Here is an 18,228-nt window from a genome sequence, read left to right as displayed (position 1 = left end):
TCATCACCGGGTCAACAGATATGCACTGCACAGAGTTGTCTCTGTAGGCTGGGAATGCAGGCGTGTGGGAAACAAGCTGTCTAACTAAATGACACCAAGCACATCCATGCTGAACACGTTCTGCATAACTGGAGTGGAGTAAAAGAACTGTATTAGACTCAGCTATGTGCACCAACCGGGGCTTAGACTTAATATTTTTCACTGAGATAAATGTCAGAGCGAATGTGAGAGCAATCCTTTACTTAAGCACTTTAAATATACGCGTACAGTGGTTTAAATTAGGTTACTGGTTTGTTTATAGTTATTAAAACCATGTAAATTCGTAAAAAAAAAAAATAGAACTGTCTAAGCGAGATTAAAAAAAAACAATCCCATTCACATCCCTAGTTGAGACCAATTATGAACTGGAGTGATGTAGCTGAGACTGAGGAGTCGTACGAGCCAGAATTCACACATCACACCGACAGTGCTGCCATGTCTACCTCAGGGTTATTTTCCAGGGTTTTCAGGGGCATAGTGGCAGAGTTAACGGTTAAAGTTTCATTTAAAAAAAAAAAGTGATATTGCGTGACTCCCTATGTATACAATAGAAATACAACTAACTCCTCACACTCAGAGGAAAACCCTATCTCTTCCCTAAAAGTGAGGCGGTGACTCATAATGGTACGTGTTTGCTCTTTCGCTTTGCAAACATCTCAGCACTGACCCGAGAAACAGGATTTGTATGTGTTGTGTGAAATTCTGTAGTGTAATTCATCCATGGCGAGGAGCCGAGATCAAAGATCCCCCTTCAATCTGCCTGTGCCTGCCGAATGCACACAGAGCGAGTGCCGTTAGAGTGCAGAACTACAGCAAAGCATGGAGGGTGTGAACAGCAGAGTCAATGATGCACATCTACTCACACCTGGCAAACAGAGTGAGAACAAGGAGCTCACATACCCCCCCCCACCACCACCACTAAGTCTAGTTCTTCTTGTTACTAATCTGTATGACCCTTGAAATACCCTTGAAATATACTTCGAACAGGAAGGAAACTATTGAAGAAAAATTATTTCTATCTAAACTAAATGAAAAACTATACCTGACCTTGCTGTGACCTTAATCCTGTCTGAATCCATAAAAAAAAAATCGAATCGGTTCATTTGCTGGTTACAATGATCATTCCATAGAAATTCTACAAACAGTCATATACTCTTTTTCAAGATTCATGTTTCATATTTCTGAGAATATCAAGCACACGTTCTGGTGCAGTTCACTTAAAACATGTCTGTGCCAATATCAGTTTCTCGTTTAACAATAATTACACAATCTTTAATTATGGTTTACTGTATTACCCTGAAATTACCCTGAGAGATATCACTTGCCAACCAGAGCCTCATTTTCATGTATTTTCTTTGTCGCTTTTTAATGCAAATTAAGGCAGGTGACATATTAGGACAGTGAAATTTCAGGGAATTGCATTGCACCAGATTATGACGGGTTTTAAAACATGCAGTAATGCAGCAATAGTAAGGGTGTAGCGATACACTCCAATCACGATTCAATTCACAATACTGGCTTTACTATTCGATTCAATTTGATTCTCATAATATTTTGAAAAATTATGACTGAAAAGACATTTCTACTTCTGAATCATATACAATGCAAAACAATGTGCATTTTTGTCTGCATGAAACTAAATAAATCAACAACTGCTATGAACAGAGGATTTATATATGAACAAAATGTATTACAAGTTCATCATAGATTAAAACTTATTAAATTTACAAATTCTCCCAAAAATTGCCACGTAGCAGGGCCTGAGGCATCATTTTAACTGGAACTAGAGCTCCAAATCCAGCTAAAATGCCTGACATCCGTGGCATCTTTCTCAGGTACTGTAGATTGCAGCAGCGCAGGGCTGGTGTCATTTGAAAGGTAATAACATGGTTGTGTAACCTATAATCGTGTTCGTACTTGTGATCTGAAGCTTTCGGTCACTTCACAAGTGCAGATGATTCCCGATTATAGCGCAGGCTCTCCAGAAAAGAACACGGTCGTGTGACCAGCGTGCTCTCAATATATTTTAACTCTATGGTTTGCTCAATCTGTGACCTCAGGTGTCCAAACAGTGCAGTTAAATTAGATGCATAATTAAGAGAATGCTGATTTCCACAATGTGAATCGCACATTCCCACGATGCACATCATCACATTTTTGCATTGCGATGTACTGTTACACCCCTAATAAATAGAATAATAATGTTGAATGTCAAATGCATTTTTTTAATTCAAGCACCAATTAAAAGAAGTTCTCAACAAAGACAGCTCATTTCCAGTTCTTTAGTCAGAAAGAGGCAAGCTCAAGGACTTCAAGCACAAACATAGCTTTTGAGTGCAGAAATTCAGGGATGTGAACCTGAACATGGTTTAGTTCTGATCTAATGTGAGCTTGAAAGCCAGAGATAATGATTTCAGTGAAACAGGAGGAGACAATTGGGTCTCGCCCCGTGTGAGTATGTGGTGTGAGGATAGGGGTAAAGACACAGAGATGTGCAGATACAGTGACATTCTTGAGCCTGATACTATCAGCCAGGCCTGTATCAACAGGAAGGAGACGTTAGGATGTAAACTGCAGAGATGGAGCAGTACAGAAACGTCTGCCACTGCGTCTCATCATCAGAGATGTGGTGCAAATTCAAAATTCTTTAAAAAAAAAAAAAAATGGCTTATCTCATATACTATACATCTCTGTTCAGAATTTCTGAAAACAAATGGAAATGTACCATCAAATTTACAACAGTTTTATAACTTAAATAATGTTTTTTTGTTTTGTTTTTTAACTAAAGGATCAAATTCTCAGCAATGCCCCCAGGGTTTGTAACTGGCCTATAACTCCAATCAATAATTTCAGAAGCTGTTTAAAAGCTGTTTAAAAAATAGGGCAACCAGTTTAGATTTTTTTAGCTAATATCCTTGAGATTTCACTGATTGTGTATGCTGCATAAAAAAAGACAATGTCATTCATACATTATTTTTCACACATTATCACACATTAATTTTGAAAAGTTACCAACAGTGATCAAGCTTTTTTTTTTCAGCCTCAATATCATTTTGTCAGTACATCTTGAGGAAAATATCTTAAGAAACTGGTCAGATGGGTGTGAGCTTTTTTTTTTTTTTTGCCACTTTCATTTCAGCCTCATAAAAGTCTTTTTGATTACAAATCAAGTCAAGTTTCACACATAAAATCGCAGGCAGTACTCTACATCCCCCCTGTTCCTCCTGTCATTTTCCATTAAAAAAAAATAAATAAATAAAATCCAGATCACCATGTTCTCAAGCATGTCGGGGTGTGTAAAATATCTGCCTGGATCGCACATAGACTATGTGTGTTCAGCAAAAATGTCTGTTTATTTGAAGTAAGTTAGCGTGTGGAGGAAAAAGTCAGGCGCCTGTCTGCGTTTGAAGTAAGAGAGGAAGCGGGTGAAAGAAACAGAGCTGCCACAGGTGACAACAAGGTGACACAGAACAGTGTTTTATTTCAGCTGCCTTCTTCGCCACCCCTTCGTACAGCCTCTTTCCACTTTAAAGCAGGATTCCATGTCAGAGTTATAAGCTGTGAAAAAGACATTACATAAATATGAAACAGGAATTTCTGCAACCACAAAAATGGCCAGTAGGCGTGTAATGCAATGCCACCATCTTTTTCATGCTCTTAATATCCATATATGTAAGAGTGAGTGTAGACTAAACCCAAAGGTGTTATTTTATTACATGAACCCTACCACTATGCCCCCTGAAATACTGGGGAAAAAAACCCAGAGGCAGAAATGCCAGCAGTCAACAGTCAGCATGGTGTGTGAATTCTGGCAGTTCCTCAACCTCAGCTACATTACTCGAGTTCATCATTGGTCTAGAGATGTGGGCGGGACTGGTTAATTAATCCCGCTCACACAGATTTCTAACAAATTTGGTTTGTTCTATGTCCCAAAAAAAAAAAAAAAACAGTAGCCTAATTTAAGCCTCCACAACCCTGACCAGGCAGTTACTAAAGATGAATGAATGAACATTGTAAATGTATTGAATATGGTTTTGTTTGTCCCATGAGCTAAGATGATGAGCATGGACAAAGCAAGCTATGATGCATGAGAGAAAGCTATTTTGTTACTCTGTTTTGAAAGTAAGACCACAGGCTATTAAGGTTTGTACAGGACTATAAAATATCGGATTGTCCCAAGCCTGTTTCGCACGAAAATACCACTACAACATCAGTTTCACTACAGTGCTGAGGAAAGTCCTCCCCCCAAATACCCTCCTATGGTGCGCCACTTCCCTGGGGGACTGATAAAATCACCAGATGGGCAAAGTTAGTGAATACACCTACGAAGTAACCTATACTTTGGTAGCTGCAGCCAATGAGTGCAGCTATAAAATAGGAACCCTAATAAATTAGCAAATGACTGTACACCTGTACAGCATAGCATTGATGATATAAATAGTTAAATCAAACAGGTATAAGATCACACTTTTGTTCACCATGAAGACTGCACCCAGTACATTAGGAGGTGTGTTGTGCTGGCGAAAGAGGGATGGAATATTTTTTTTTAAAGCAGCCTTTTTGCAGCCATTCCCAATCTGTGAGGAATGTTGGATGTTGGAGGAAAACCAGTCTCTCCTTTTCCTCAGTGCTTTGAAGCAGCATGCGTTTCAACAGCTAACCACTCTCAGATGTGTGTGAGAAGCTTTACGAGCAGAATAATGGCTATACCTACACATGTGGGGTGTGTGTGTGTATATGTGTGTGTGTGTGTGTGTGTGTGAGGCCCGAGACAGGGAGGCTCTTCTCAGAGCAGCGGTTTGGAAACTTGTACTTTGGGTTTTTCTTGTGCTGTGACGCTGACAAAATAAACAGTGGTTCAAGAAAGGAAGTTTAAACCAAAACTATTAGACCTCGAAAACATTGCGTGTTATATGCAACATTGGATATAAAAATTATGTGCTTGGATTCAAGAAGGATCATTTTTATGGCAAAATAAACATTCTGAATCAAAAATCCTGGAAAGGAACAAAGGCCATCAAAATGTGATATTTACCATCAGGCCTGTGCTGATGTAATTTTATTTTTCCATCAAGTTAATTATGATTGATTAAAAACCTCATAATGCGGCATTTAGTCGGAGTGATAGTTTGCATGTCCAAATTTTGTGGACTGACAAGCATCCCTGGAAGTTATGAATTTGATCAGACATAAAACACTAGTCTTCTTCCCTCAACACTGTGTTTTGGCATAAAATATAGCTTTAATGTAACATATGTAAGGGATACACACTTGGGCATGTGCTGTTAGAAGAAAATAATCAATGATGGGTTGGCATGATGTAGCCTGAGGCAAACGAGTTACTGTTACCACCCAGAGGATGATTATTTTCATATAACAGTGTTTTACTCCTCTTACACCATAGCAATTTGCAAGTGCTATTCTTTCTTATTAATTAAACACAATAGAGCATATTTTTATTCAAATATAGTTACGTGTAATGTTGTGGAACGTCCATGAACAAGTTGATATCGCTTGCAATAAATCTGCTACAAACAGTCGTTCCCTTCACCAGCCTCCTCTTTTTTCCTCTCTTGTAGTTTACTAAGACAAAAAAGTAAAGCTTGACATGTTACTGAGAAAGTGTAAAGCGCAAAGCTATCTGTCCTGAACACTTGTCAGAAAATTCAAAAGTTACAGCATTACCTCTGACTGTTACAAAGTTCTGACACTGGAGACTCATTCCAAAAGTTCTAAATAATCATCTACTTAAAGATCAACTACTACACACGTTTTTAAAAAAGTCAAGCATGTGTTGTATAAGTTATTTTGTACGTTGTTACTATAGAACCAGTAGCTAGGTGACATTGAGAAGCAAGCTAACATGAAAATGTTGCATTGTGAAATTAAACCTGGTAGATTAACTATTGCTGTGATCATATGATCAAGTTTGCGACTGGTTGATCTAGTTTAACTTCCGACCTTGATGATTTGGAAATGCTTTTAAAAAATAAGGACGAGTGACAATTCTGTCCACCGAACTGCTCGAACTCTCATGGAACACTCGTTCAGCAAATTAAATCTTGGTACATGTGACGTTTCCTTCTAAACAAGATAAAGGCAACCACTGTCAAATATCGCAATATATTATATAATTATTAGCACCTCCCTGTTTACAATACTACGTTACATTTATCTGTGAAAAATCTGCAACACTGATCTATCTTTATATTTGGATTTACTGGAACACAAAAAAGTAGCCTTGCATCAAAACCCAACCTGTCTAATCCTGCCCCCATTTTTGTTCCAGGGTTTGTTTTAACAGGAAGTCGGGTTTAGGGTGTCTGCAGCTCCGCTCTGGAGGGCACACGGCTTTTCTGGAAAGTCGACAGAGTATAGAGTTTCGTCAGGGAAAAGCTTTGAGGCTTTTGGTATTTGCTCAGGCACACAAAACTGTGAATGCACTTTGAATATGCGTTATTCCCTAAGCGAACAACTAACAATCAGTATGAGATCTCATCCGGTAAAAGAGTTTAAAAAAAAAAAAAAAACACAAATCCAGGGTGACTTTAGACCCCCTAGACATTCAAACAGGATTTTAAGGGGCTGAAATTCGTATCTGCCCTGTATTTACCCTGCACCTGAGCAAAGAAAAGGATGTGTGTTTTTCCAAGATCAAACAGGTCTCAAGACGCTATTTTCAGTCTTTAACCTCAGACTGCTCCCCCAAGCTCGAGTAATCAGAGATCTCAGGGAGTCTACGTGACCAAAATCAACACAAAACCATGAGCCAAGCTGAAATCACACTAAAATCAACCGGAATTAACGTCACAGCTAGAGTCCTGCCTATGAGCACTAGTCGATGTTGGTGTTACTGATTATCAAAATCTCTAGAATTCATTTATTCATATTACTTGATTTTATCTTGATCATTGAACTTTCTTTAGCAAGAAGTTTAGAAAAATCTAATCCAGGTTTATATTAAGGCACTTTCTAATACGTTATCGTTTCTATAGTAACAATTCATTCACAGGGACTCTTATGGCACAAAATCTAAGACCAACAAATAAACTTTTCTCCAAAAATGTACTGTTATTTAACAAAGGAAAAAAAATGTATAATCATTCATATGGTGATGTTTTCTTTAATTAAGCGAGATATTTAATTAACATTTATGGAAGGAGTCTCCAGTGTCAGTTGTAGTGGCAAGTTTTCTGCCAAGAGAAAGTCTTCTGGACAGAGACAGAGAATAAAAACACTATAACGTAAGTGATAACTTGTTTCGTGGACGTTCCACAATATTAAATGTAAATAGAAATGTATAAAAAGTACAATTTGTCAGTAATTAATAAATTGTAATCACTGGCAAAACACTCTGACATTCCGTAACCCTGCTTCAAGTCTGCCAGCATCATACCACCCTGTTGTTGATTATTTTCTTATAAAATACCTCTGTGAATTCAATAAGACCTTTTTAATGCCACAAAACACAATGGTGACTATAACAGAAAATAATCCTTGTTTGCGGGAAAGTGAAGTCCACTTGGAAAAGAGCGTAATGAGGGAGGGGGATGAAATGGAATCATACCTTACGCACTTGAATGTAATAAGCCTGGAGTCTGTGTGTGTTTCACTTGGCCGAGAGTTCAAATGCAGGATCAGATCCAGCAGACTTGGAGAGTTTAAATAGTTTCAATCCAGGTATTTTTTTTTTTACTTACAGCTTGCAGAATCAAAGTTAACCCTCCAGGTACTTGCTGGCACAATCAGCTGTGATTAGACAAACAAGACAATGCTAATTTCTTTTCATTAGCTTTTATTTACTGCTGGTGAACTGTTAGTGTTTTTGAGTCACATTACCAATTTCCAAATCATGGTGTCCCGCCTTACTGCAATAGAGTCGCTTTGTATTAAGGTAAATACTGAACATTTCTACCAAACCCTTTTCCTTATTCTTAATCATCAAGGTGTGTGCATATGTGTGTGTGTGTGTGTGTGTGTGTAAAATGATGACGTCACTCCTCCCAGAGGAAAAAAAGGAAAATAAAAGCTAAGATGAGGACTTGAAACAAAGTAAGCAAACCTCTTCAAAGCTCTCTGCTCTGAATAAATATTCTGAAAATAAAATATTCAGAAAATAAACATCTACCCACTCACTCATATGCTAAAGAGTCAGAGCACTTTAGCCATTAGCAGACATCCATAAACACACTTTTCCTTCTTGTTCTTTTCTTTATACACACAAATCTCTTTTGCTCACCAACACACACTTGTCTTCCATGTGCTGACATTAAAAGCACAGTGCAGAGCTGCTGTTTGCTTTGGATGGACCTCTATATCTCAAACACTGAGCTGTTTAAAAGGTAGAGCCATTTTTACCGTGAAGAGGTTTCATTCATATTTCTCTCTCTCGTTTTGAGCAGATCTGATACGGACAGCCTCTTAAACACTCAGAAGGTGAACGAATTCAAAAACATTTTAAAATTAAAAGATTAAGTACAAAACTTTAACCTCGAATCAACTGCTTCTAATCAATCTATAATTAAATTTCTAAAAAAATTTTTTTTAAGTACATAAAAAGACGTGATGATATCCGCAGTATCTCAGAAAAGTGTAATGTAAGATAATTTATCACAATATCGATATTATATCGTCATATCGCATAGCCCTACTTCCTAACCTTTATTACCTAGCGTGAATTTCAAGTTCCCCATGGTTCGGGTAAACTCAGGCTCAGGATCGAACTGGGAACTCTGGAGCTGTGAGACAGCAGTGCTACCCGCTGCTCCACCATGCCCCACAGCACAATATGCAATCACCATGCAGTTGCACATTTAAAGTAGCCAACAATTCAAAATGGTTTTGCTGTGATATGATGTGGTGCAATATGATTCAGTATTGTGCAAACAGTTTTAAATAAGGCGCAAACATATGGGAGATATTTAAATCATCACAGAAAAAGATGGAAAGATCCAAGTGTGGCATCAAGTGTTGCCCAATGTCAAACATGCAGCATAGTCCTTCCACAGAATCCCACTGCTCTTTAAATGGAGCTCCTACATGCCCTTCAAAGGCCTCAGAAAAACAAGCCCACCCTACACACTTCTTCTCCCCTCGGGTACTTCTGCTGTCCAAACCAGAGCTGGCTGTGAGCAAAGAGGCCGCACTGAAAGGCCCCGCTGTTCTGGACTCCAGCCACATGCTTTTCATTCAGACATGAAGGCTCGCAGCTCGCCTTCTTCTAAAGCCACATCCAGAAAAAAAACAGGGAGGAAAAAGGAGGGAGGGTAAAAAAAAAAAAAATTCTCAAACTCGCCAGACTCCTAAATATGGACGTACTTTTAGCAGAGTCAAAAGCTGTACGTTCTTGCTTGGCCAAGAGAAGCATCAGTCATGTTTTCTCGTAGGAGCATGTACTGATAATCACTTATATGATATACTACGATATATTGTTATCATATCATATCACGATTCTTAAAGGCATTTCTACGATACGATGTTATGCATCACACTATATAGCTTTGCTCACAAACTGCCAGCTTTGCAGTAGTGTTCCACTGAAAAAACAGTTATAAATAATAAACAATGATAAATCACAAAGAATTATAAATAATTCTAAATAAACAAAAAATTATACATAAGAAACTATAATAAACTATAGTGTCTGTTGTCATAAAGTTCCGTTTAGGAAGAGCCTTTAAAAAAAAAAAAAAAATCACAAAAGTAATACAGAAACTACAAGAAGTCTGACTGGTCCAGCTGTACAGAATAGAAGAGCCTTTGTGGTGAGGGTGTGTGTGTGTGTGTGTGTGTGTGTGTGTGTATGTGTGTGTGTGAAGCTGTCACTCTTAGAAAGAAGCCTCACACAGAGCACTAATGTTAATGGTTCTCTCTCTCTCTCTCTCTCTCTCTCTCTGTTGTTACCTCACGCCAGGTGTTTATATAAGCCAGACGCAAACACCTGTGATGATCTGTCAAAATCTCTCCTTCTCTCTGAAATCAAGCCAAGGCGTTCGCTGAATCACTGTCTCCCTCCCTGTCCTTCTTAAATAGAGAGAAAGAAAGAAAACAAAGCTTGTTTTTCCAGCGTGCATCTTTGATCAGTCAGCAGTAGCCCTGCCTGTAACTTCTCATCCACATGTGGCCTTGTGTTTCACCTCCTGCTGATCTTTGTGGGAGGAGGAAGGCCTTCTGTAAAACAACCACAAATCTCACTGAACGCCTCTTTAAGGTGAGCTAATTACACAACTATTATTTATGAGTGAACAAACTGGTTTGGTGTAAATACTGGCCAAGAGCTCTGTTTTCAACCTCTAAATCCTCAGGTTAAATGACTGCTCCTCTGTGGAAATTGCACTTTATCTAGTGTGTGTGTGTCTCTGGATGTATTAACATGCAAACATTTTTGTCCTTTGCTAATGCAAACTCAGCACTCTGTGGAAAATCATTTACATTGTTGCGACTCAAAACAAATTTATGGCCATGTCTGGGGGGGCGTTTAGTATCGAAGTTACCATAACGACGATCCTGTCACAGTGTAGCTAACTATAGATAACATTAGTTTAGTTCAGACGAACTGCTGGCAGGTTGAGATTTACACTCCTCACACTCGTAACTACACAACTTTCCTATTAGTTTCACTGGAGTTACTGAAGAATTCATAGATACTAAATAATCTAGATGAAGAACTCTGTGATAAGCTGGGACTTAAACAGAAATTTCACCTGAACTACTCTCATTCAGTTTACGTTACTCTGATTTAGGATGAAACATAAAAGCCTTAATTTTGAATAAAAGATCAGTGGGATTAGTTTACACACCTGTTTACACATCTCACTTTTGTATCTGTCTCTCTTTTATAACTTTCTGTCTTCTAATCGTCTGTCTGTTTCCACACGCCTCCCCAGAGTTGCTGACTTCTAACTTCTTTTCTGCATTTCTCTTTTTTTGAATAACTATTTCTCTCATATTCACTCTCTTGTTTACTCTCTCCCTGTCTCTTTCTGTCACTCTCTTTTTCTTCCCATCTTTGTCTCTCTCTCTTTCTGTCTCTCCTTTTCTGTCTTCCTGTCTCTTTCTCTCTGTATATCTCTCCTCGCCCTCTCTGTCTCACTCTACATCATTCTTTCTCTCTTTCTCTTTCTGCCCCCTCTCTACATGTCTTTCACTCCGTGACTGTCTCTCTTTTTCTCTCTCCCCTTCTCTGTCTCTCTTTTTGTGTCTCTCCTTCTGTATGTCTGTCTCCCTATATGTCTCTCCTCCCCTCTCTCTGTCTGTCCCTCTCCCTCTGTCCCAATCTTTCTGTCCCCATTCTCTCTAGTTCTGTATCCATTTATCTGTCTCTTTCTGTCCTTCTCTGTCTTTCTGTCCCCCTCTATCTCTTTCTGCCCCCTCTCTCTTTTTGTCCCTCTCTCTGCCTGTATCATTTTATCTCTCTCTGTGTCTCTTTCTGTCCTTCTCTTTTTATGTATCTCTCAGTCTCTTTCTGTCCCTCTCTTTCTTTTTCTTTCTCTGTCCCTTTCACTCTTTCTTCACACTCTGTCTCTCTCCTGTCCTTCTTGATCTTTCTGCCCACCTCTATGTATCTGTCTCTCCCCTGCCTTTCTCTCCTTCTCTGTCTGTCTTCCTTTTTCTCTATATGCCTCTCCTCCCCTCATTCTGTCTCTCTCTCTCTCTCTCTCTCTCTCTGTGCCCCCCTCCCCCCCAATCTCCGCATCCCCCCAGATTTTTTGGAGCAGGAACTCATGGCGGCTGTTGGAGCCCTTCAATGACGTGCAGCTTTGAAGTCGCAGCCAGATGACAGAGGAATGTTATCCCCCCTTCCATTCCTCCTTCACAACAAACCAGAGAGAGCATGGGGTGAAAAAACAGTTGATTCTGGCTGCTTTTGTGCTTTTGAGTGTAATGAATATTGGTACGGTGGTGAAGAGATTTGTGATCTAGTTACATACGGGTGACAAATTAATAGAAAAACAAGATAAAGTGACTTAGTAAGGTGCTGGACCACCATGAACCACCAGGACAGCTTTAATGCGCCTTGGCATGGATTCTACAAGTCTCTGAAGGAGTACTGGAATGAAGAACGCCTGTCTTCCAAAAGATTTTCCCTCAGCTGATGTTTTAATGACAGTGGTAGAGAGTCTAATACATCGCTCCAAAATGTCTCTCACAGATCGTGAGTTGAGTTCTGGTGACTGTGAAGGCCTTTAATCTTTAAGCATCTTTAAACTTTCACATCATACTGTGCTGAATAGATGACCTCACACAAAACATTTCCAAATCACTTGACAGATTTCAAATTGTGGCCTTTTTTTTTTTAATGTTTGTGTAGTATAAGCAGCACAGCTATTCTGGGATTGTAAGAGTTATTACGAGAGCCAATTCCTAGCAAAACTTTTTTCTATACTGATCTGACTGAGAGATTGTCCATCACAGTGCTGTGAATTTCTGCTTTCTAATAATCGTGTCGAATCCGTTCTTTGTATTTGATATGCAGCTTTTACATAACCAAACAAAGTTTACCCACCACTGAGAAACTTCTTAACACCCTGTGAATGAAGTTCTCTATTACACACACACACACACACACACACACACATACGCACACAGAACCGGGCACTGTAAATCAAACGCAAGACACACCCACTGAGAATTTTTCCTAAGAAGTCTGTCTTGATGTCGAGTTAACATCTCACTAATGTGCTGCGGTTGTGCATAACGAGTGTGATTTCATCTGTAACTGCCCACCTCTGAACCTCCCTTATGCCCTTTAAAATAACACTCAGAGGAGTGATGCAATGCTGTCAAACTCCACAATCCTGGACTAAACAGAGGGGACGAGTGGTGATGCAATCGTGCCTGCGGCTGCCACACACACACACACCAAGTTCCAGGCTGTCAAAACCAATAGAGTAAAATATTGTGTATAAAGAAACATGTGCTTCTGCTGCCAAGTGTGACAAAGAACAAAACCTTCACTAGACAGACAGCTTGACATGCCTTCGCACTGCTCTGCGAACACACATACATGCTCAGCTCTTGTTGATGTGATGGTGCTGCTGGTGATCTGATGTGTAAATGTGAACACAGACCATCATACCTGTCTCCTGTCTCTTTTTTTTCTGTAGGTTTCCCTTCTGCTGAGTTTAGCTTCAATTAGAAACAAAAGAAAAGTCATGTTCCAGTGGTGCCTGAAACACCCCCAGCTCCCTATTAAAAATTTTAAGCACTGGCAAATCACAGTGGCATAAGAGCAATACACTTCAGAGCATGTTACAGGAAAATAATCAACTTCTGAGTGGTAACGGTCCCCTTCTTCGTATCACACCACCCCAGCATGGATTATTTTTCTATTACATCACAGGCCATTTTGTTTTATTCCTTACATACAGATAATAAGCAGCAAATCAAATCTCAAATATAAACTCAAATGTGACTGAAAATATTCTAATATGAACAGAAATATTCCAATATAGAGAAAATATCCCATTATTAGCAGAAATATTTCAACCTTCAGCTCAAACATACTATCAAGAACACAAGAATCACAGAAATATCCCAGTTTGAGCAAGAATGCTCCAATATGAGTGGAAATACTCCAGTGTGAGAAGAAACACCGCAATATAGATAGAAACATCTCAATATGTGCAAAAATATCCTAATACAAACAGAAATATCCCTGTGTGAACCGAAATATCTCAGTGTGAATAGAAAAAGCCCAATATGAGATAACAGATCCCAATATCAACAGAAATAGCTCAGTATAAGCAGAAATACCCCACTGTGAATGGAGATATCCCAATACGAGCCAAAATTATCCCAATTTTAGCAGAGATGCTTCAATACTTACTGTAACATACCAATACAAACTGAAGTATCTCAATATGAACAGAAATATCTCAAAATAAAGAGAAATCTCCTAGGATTAACAGAACCATCCCAGTGCAAAATATGTGCTAAATTGTCTCAATCTGAGCAAAAATACCCCAGTGTGAACAAAGATTTCCCAATATGAACAGAAATATCCAAGTGTGAACAAAAATATCTCAATTTGAACAGAAATATCCCAAAGTAAACTAACAGATCCCCAATATTATAATAAATATCTCAGTACAAGAGGAAATACCCCAGTGGGAACTGAGATATCCCAATATGAACTATATCTATCCCAACATATGCAGAAATACCCAAATGCGAACAGAAATATCCCAATACAAAGTAAATCATCCCAATTTTAGCAGCGATGCTTTAGACCTCTTTGCATGCTTCAGCTAAAATCTCCCAATTTGAAAAAGAATACCCCAGTGTGAACAAAGATTTCCCAAAATGAACAGAAATATCCAAGTGTGAACAGAAAAACAGAAACATCCCAAATTGAGCAGAAATATCTCAGTGTGAACAGAAATATACCAACATAACTTAAATTATCCCAATATTCGTAGACATGCTTCAGCATTTGGCTGAAACATAGCAACACAAACTGAAGTATTCAAGTGCGAACATAAAAATCCTAATATGAACTAAAATGTCTCACTTTTGAGCAAAATTCCCCCAGTGTGAACACAGATTTCTTGATATGAACAGAACAGAAATGACCAAGTGTGAACAGAAAAACAGAAACATCCCAACTTGAGCAGAAATATCTTAGTGTGAACAGAAAAATATCAGTATAACTTAAATTATCCCAGTATTCGTAGAGATGCTTCAGCATTTGGCTGAAACATAGCAACACAAACTGAAGTATTCAAGTGTGAACAGAAAAATCCTAATACGAGCTAAAATGTCTCACTTTTGAGCAAAATTCCCCCAGTGTGAACACAGATTTCCTAATATGAACAGAAATGTCCAAATGTGAACAGAAAAGTCCCAGTATGTACTAATATGTACAATTTGTGAAATAAATACCCCAGTGTGAACAGAGATTTCCTGATATGAACAGAACAGAAATGTCCAAGTGTGAACAGAAAAACAGAAACATCCCAATTTGAGATGAATTATCTCATAGTTGTTGGAAACATGCTTACTTTACCTGAATGTGTCTTGTCTTTTGCTCGGACCTCTCACTTTCTCCTGCTCCTCTTTTTGAAAGAAACCCACTCACTACAAAACTGTCCCCTAAAAAACCGAGTTAAATCACTAAATTATTCTCATTAACATCCATAACCTGAGGTAAAAATGTCCAGTTATACACATTACACTCACCTTCAGGATTTTCTCTCCGTTTGCAGGCTGTAAGAGGCGGTGTGAGCGTTATTGGGGTGTTATTTATTAACAATGTATTTTAAAATAAATAAATACAGCCTGAATTAACTCACCGTGCTTGGACTGAAGTTTACCCATTTTTTTAATAAAATATTTCACTGACTCCTGTTAAGCAGTAATCCTCAAGTCTTTCCGCTTTCACATTATGTTCCACAGACCAACAAAACATTCATTAAAAACTCCAATGTTCATCCAAAGACGTATGTAAAGTTTGAGGACATTTTAATTCATTTATTTAATGTAAAAAAGATAAATTATACAAAGAGCTACATAAACAAATACACGTCCACTCCGCTCCGACGCGCCTCCGTCGCTCCAAATGCTCGAGAGCCTCCACTGCAACCTGCAGAGGCTGAAACTGAACGGTTGTATGCTAAATAATCATTAATTAAAAAAACAAAGTGCACTACATAGGGCGCACGTGCCGTTATTTCCCTGCTTAAAGTAGTGCACATGTATGAGATGGAAGACGTTATTTAGAATGCGCCCTCTGATCGCGCAGCCCAACACCCCGCCCCCAACTTAGCCAAACCAACAGTGGCCTCCTATTGGCTAAAGCACGTGCGCGCGCGAAGGCACGCAGAACCCCCCTCGTGGCGTCTCACGCGCTTTCCATTTGATAAAAAAGAGAGTCTGTGTTTTAACGGTTTTTTTGGGGGAGATACGCTGATAAAAGCACATTAGCTGATTTCTATCTGAAATCTGAAAAAAAGGAAAGGACGAAGTTTCTAATCATTTTTGAGAATTGTTTTAAAATATTTTTTATGGATAATTAACAGGTATTTCTGTTTAGATTCCAGAAACGGGATCTTTAAAAATTAAGACCGTTAAAAAAGTAGAAAAACGGTTATCCGGAAGAAATACCCGGATGTAGCCTTCACGTCATCCGCTAGTAAACATGGCTGAAATAATTGTTAAACAAAAAAAATGTACTTTGTTAACTTTACTTTTGTTAACTTTCTTTTTTTCTTTTATGTCTTTTAATCTTCGTTTCAACAAAAATAAAATGATATTTCTCTTAATAGCTGCTATAATTTGACATGTAGCCTAGGTGTATTGAATTTAAGATGGAATGAATACATGGATCACATTGTAGTGTTTTCTGAGGCCAGATTCATGTCAGATGTAGCACTTTAATGACTAGCATTCAATGACTGAAGGCCATTTCACGACTACAGAAGTGTAATAATTAATATGAGTTACTAGTATAAACTAAGTTAAACCAATATAGCCGTTAAAAATCCAAACCCCAGCGAAATCTTCCACTGTGTGAAGCAGACAGTTTTTTTGTTCCATGAATTAACATCATACTTCCTGATTTCTCAACAGTTACAACTCTGAAAGGACAGAACAAAACTTTACTAGACAGTCAGGAACAGTTCAGTAAAATATTACATGTACATGACATGTTTGTTGTTTGAAGTTTATACTGGACCTACAGGACTAATGTAGTTAAATACATTTTTTAAAAAACACCACAGGATATGTTGTTACTGGAGAATATTCAGCGATAGGCTAGTGTGGTTCCTTTACTACCTCAGAGTTGTTTATTGTCCAATAACAGCAAATGTTTTATTCCTCTTATTCCACAGCAATTTGAAGTTGATTATAACTTATACTTTATCAATGAACGATGCACACTTTCAACCATTTGTAGTTACATATAGTGTTGTGGAACGTCTGTGAGAAAAGTTAGTTCTTGTTATCGTTGTTATAGCAGCTATAAACAGTCACTCCCTCACCAGCCTCTCTTTTTCTCTCTCAAAGTTAAAAGACCAAAAAAAAAAAACAGCTTGTCGGGTTACTGAGAAAGTCCTCTGTCCTGAAGACTCTTACTGATTGTTACAAAAGCACTGACACTGGAGACTCCTTCTGTTACAGAAAGCTTCACTATATCAATGATTATACTTTTTTATTTGATAAATAACAAGTTTTGTAATCTGTTTATTACTAGGCTTAGTTTATGTGGAGTGTCCCTGTGTAAATTGTTACTCTGGAAATGATACATTATAAGAACATTAATATAAACCTGTGATTTGGATTACAGCCAGCACTACTGTCAGAGCTGCTGTTATAGAAAATTAATCAACACCTTCTGAGCAATCGGATTAGAGAATTCAACAGCACCATGGTAAGGAAATATAAGGAAAAGTATAAGGAAAGCTTATAGGCAACTATTTAGTACTGTATAAAATGTCATACCTAAGTAATCACACAGCTGGTTTAAAAATATTTGTCTCAGTACCAGGTTTTCAGGCCAAGTGTGAAATAAAAAATATGCAAATAGTTTCAGAGCTAAGTTGTAACATGTAACTTGGCCTTTAAACTTTTGGCCAAAATCCTAATCAAGCTATGTTCAGGGATGTGATTTTGGATTCACAACAGCTGCCACAACTGTTTTTACAGATAAAAATGTTATACAGTGTCAGAAACTACATGTCTGTTTGAGATAGTGAACAACTTGACAAAGCTGATGATTTAGGCACATTTATACAGTGCTAAACTTGTGGCTATAATATTTCCCTTACATCTTAGTTGAATTAGTTTTGTAGTTTCTAAGAAATCTAAGAAAATCAAACATCTAACACCAAACCTTTCTTGGCTGATTGACTATATTTGGGGTTTAGGGGAACGTGTACATTTTAGCTTTGGCTGAACTATTATGTTGTTGTTGTTTTTTTTGTTGATGATCTTAGTACAGTGCTTGCATTATTCTTACTGGTATTATTTCTGCAGAATTCTCATAGGATAATAAAGTAAAAAATACAAAAAAGAAAGTATCTCTTTATTGTTATTAACACAAAGTTTAACGTCTTTTTTTCGGGTTCACGCATATTCTTCACTTGCTAGAATCAGTCCTCTGCTCATCTCGTTTTTGCAGTCTTTGCCCCGGGCTGTGTGGTCAGTGTGGCTGGCCATAATGACATATCCAGCTGTGGTTATGATGTT

At 38.1% G+C, this 18,228-nt stretch overlaps 1 protein-coding gene across 1 annotated transcript in view; it reads right to left on the bottom strand.

Annotated features, from left to right (window-relative positions):
* Positions 1 to 15,730, bottom strand: part of nkd2b (NKD inhibitor of WNT signaling pathway 2b) — a 29,809-nt gene extending 14,079 nt beyond the window's left edge. Inside the window, exons 1-3 of the mRNA XM_026923906.3 lie at positions 15,333 to 15,730; positions 15,220 to 15,246; positions 15,047 to 15,132 (exon numbers count right to left, since the gene is read on the bottom strand). Of these exons, the coding sequence (XP_026779707.1) occupies positions 15,047 to 15,132; positions 15,220 to 15,246; positions 15,333 to 15,357 (138 nt within the window). The 5' untranslated portion in view covers positions 15,358 to 15,730. The remainder of the gene's footprint in view (positions 1 to 15,046; positions 15,133 to 15,219; positions 15,247 to 15,332) is intronic.
* Positions 15,731 to 18,228: the final 2,498 nt, after the last annotated feature.

This window comes from Pangasianodon hypophthalmus, chromosome 22 (assembly GCF_027358585.1).
Source record: "Pangasianodon hypophthalmus isolate fPanHyp1 chromosome 22, fPanHyp1.pri, whole genome shotgun sequence".
Classification (NCBI taxonomy): Eukaryota; Metazoa; Chordata; class Actinopteri; order Siluriformes; family Pangasiidae; genus Pangasianodon; species Pangasianodon hypophthalmus.
This window is presented reverse-complemented; position numbering and strand designations above follow the sequence as displayed.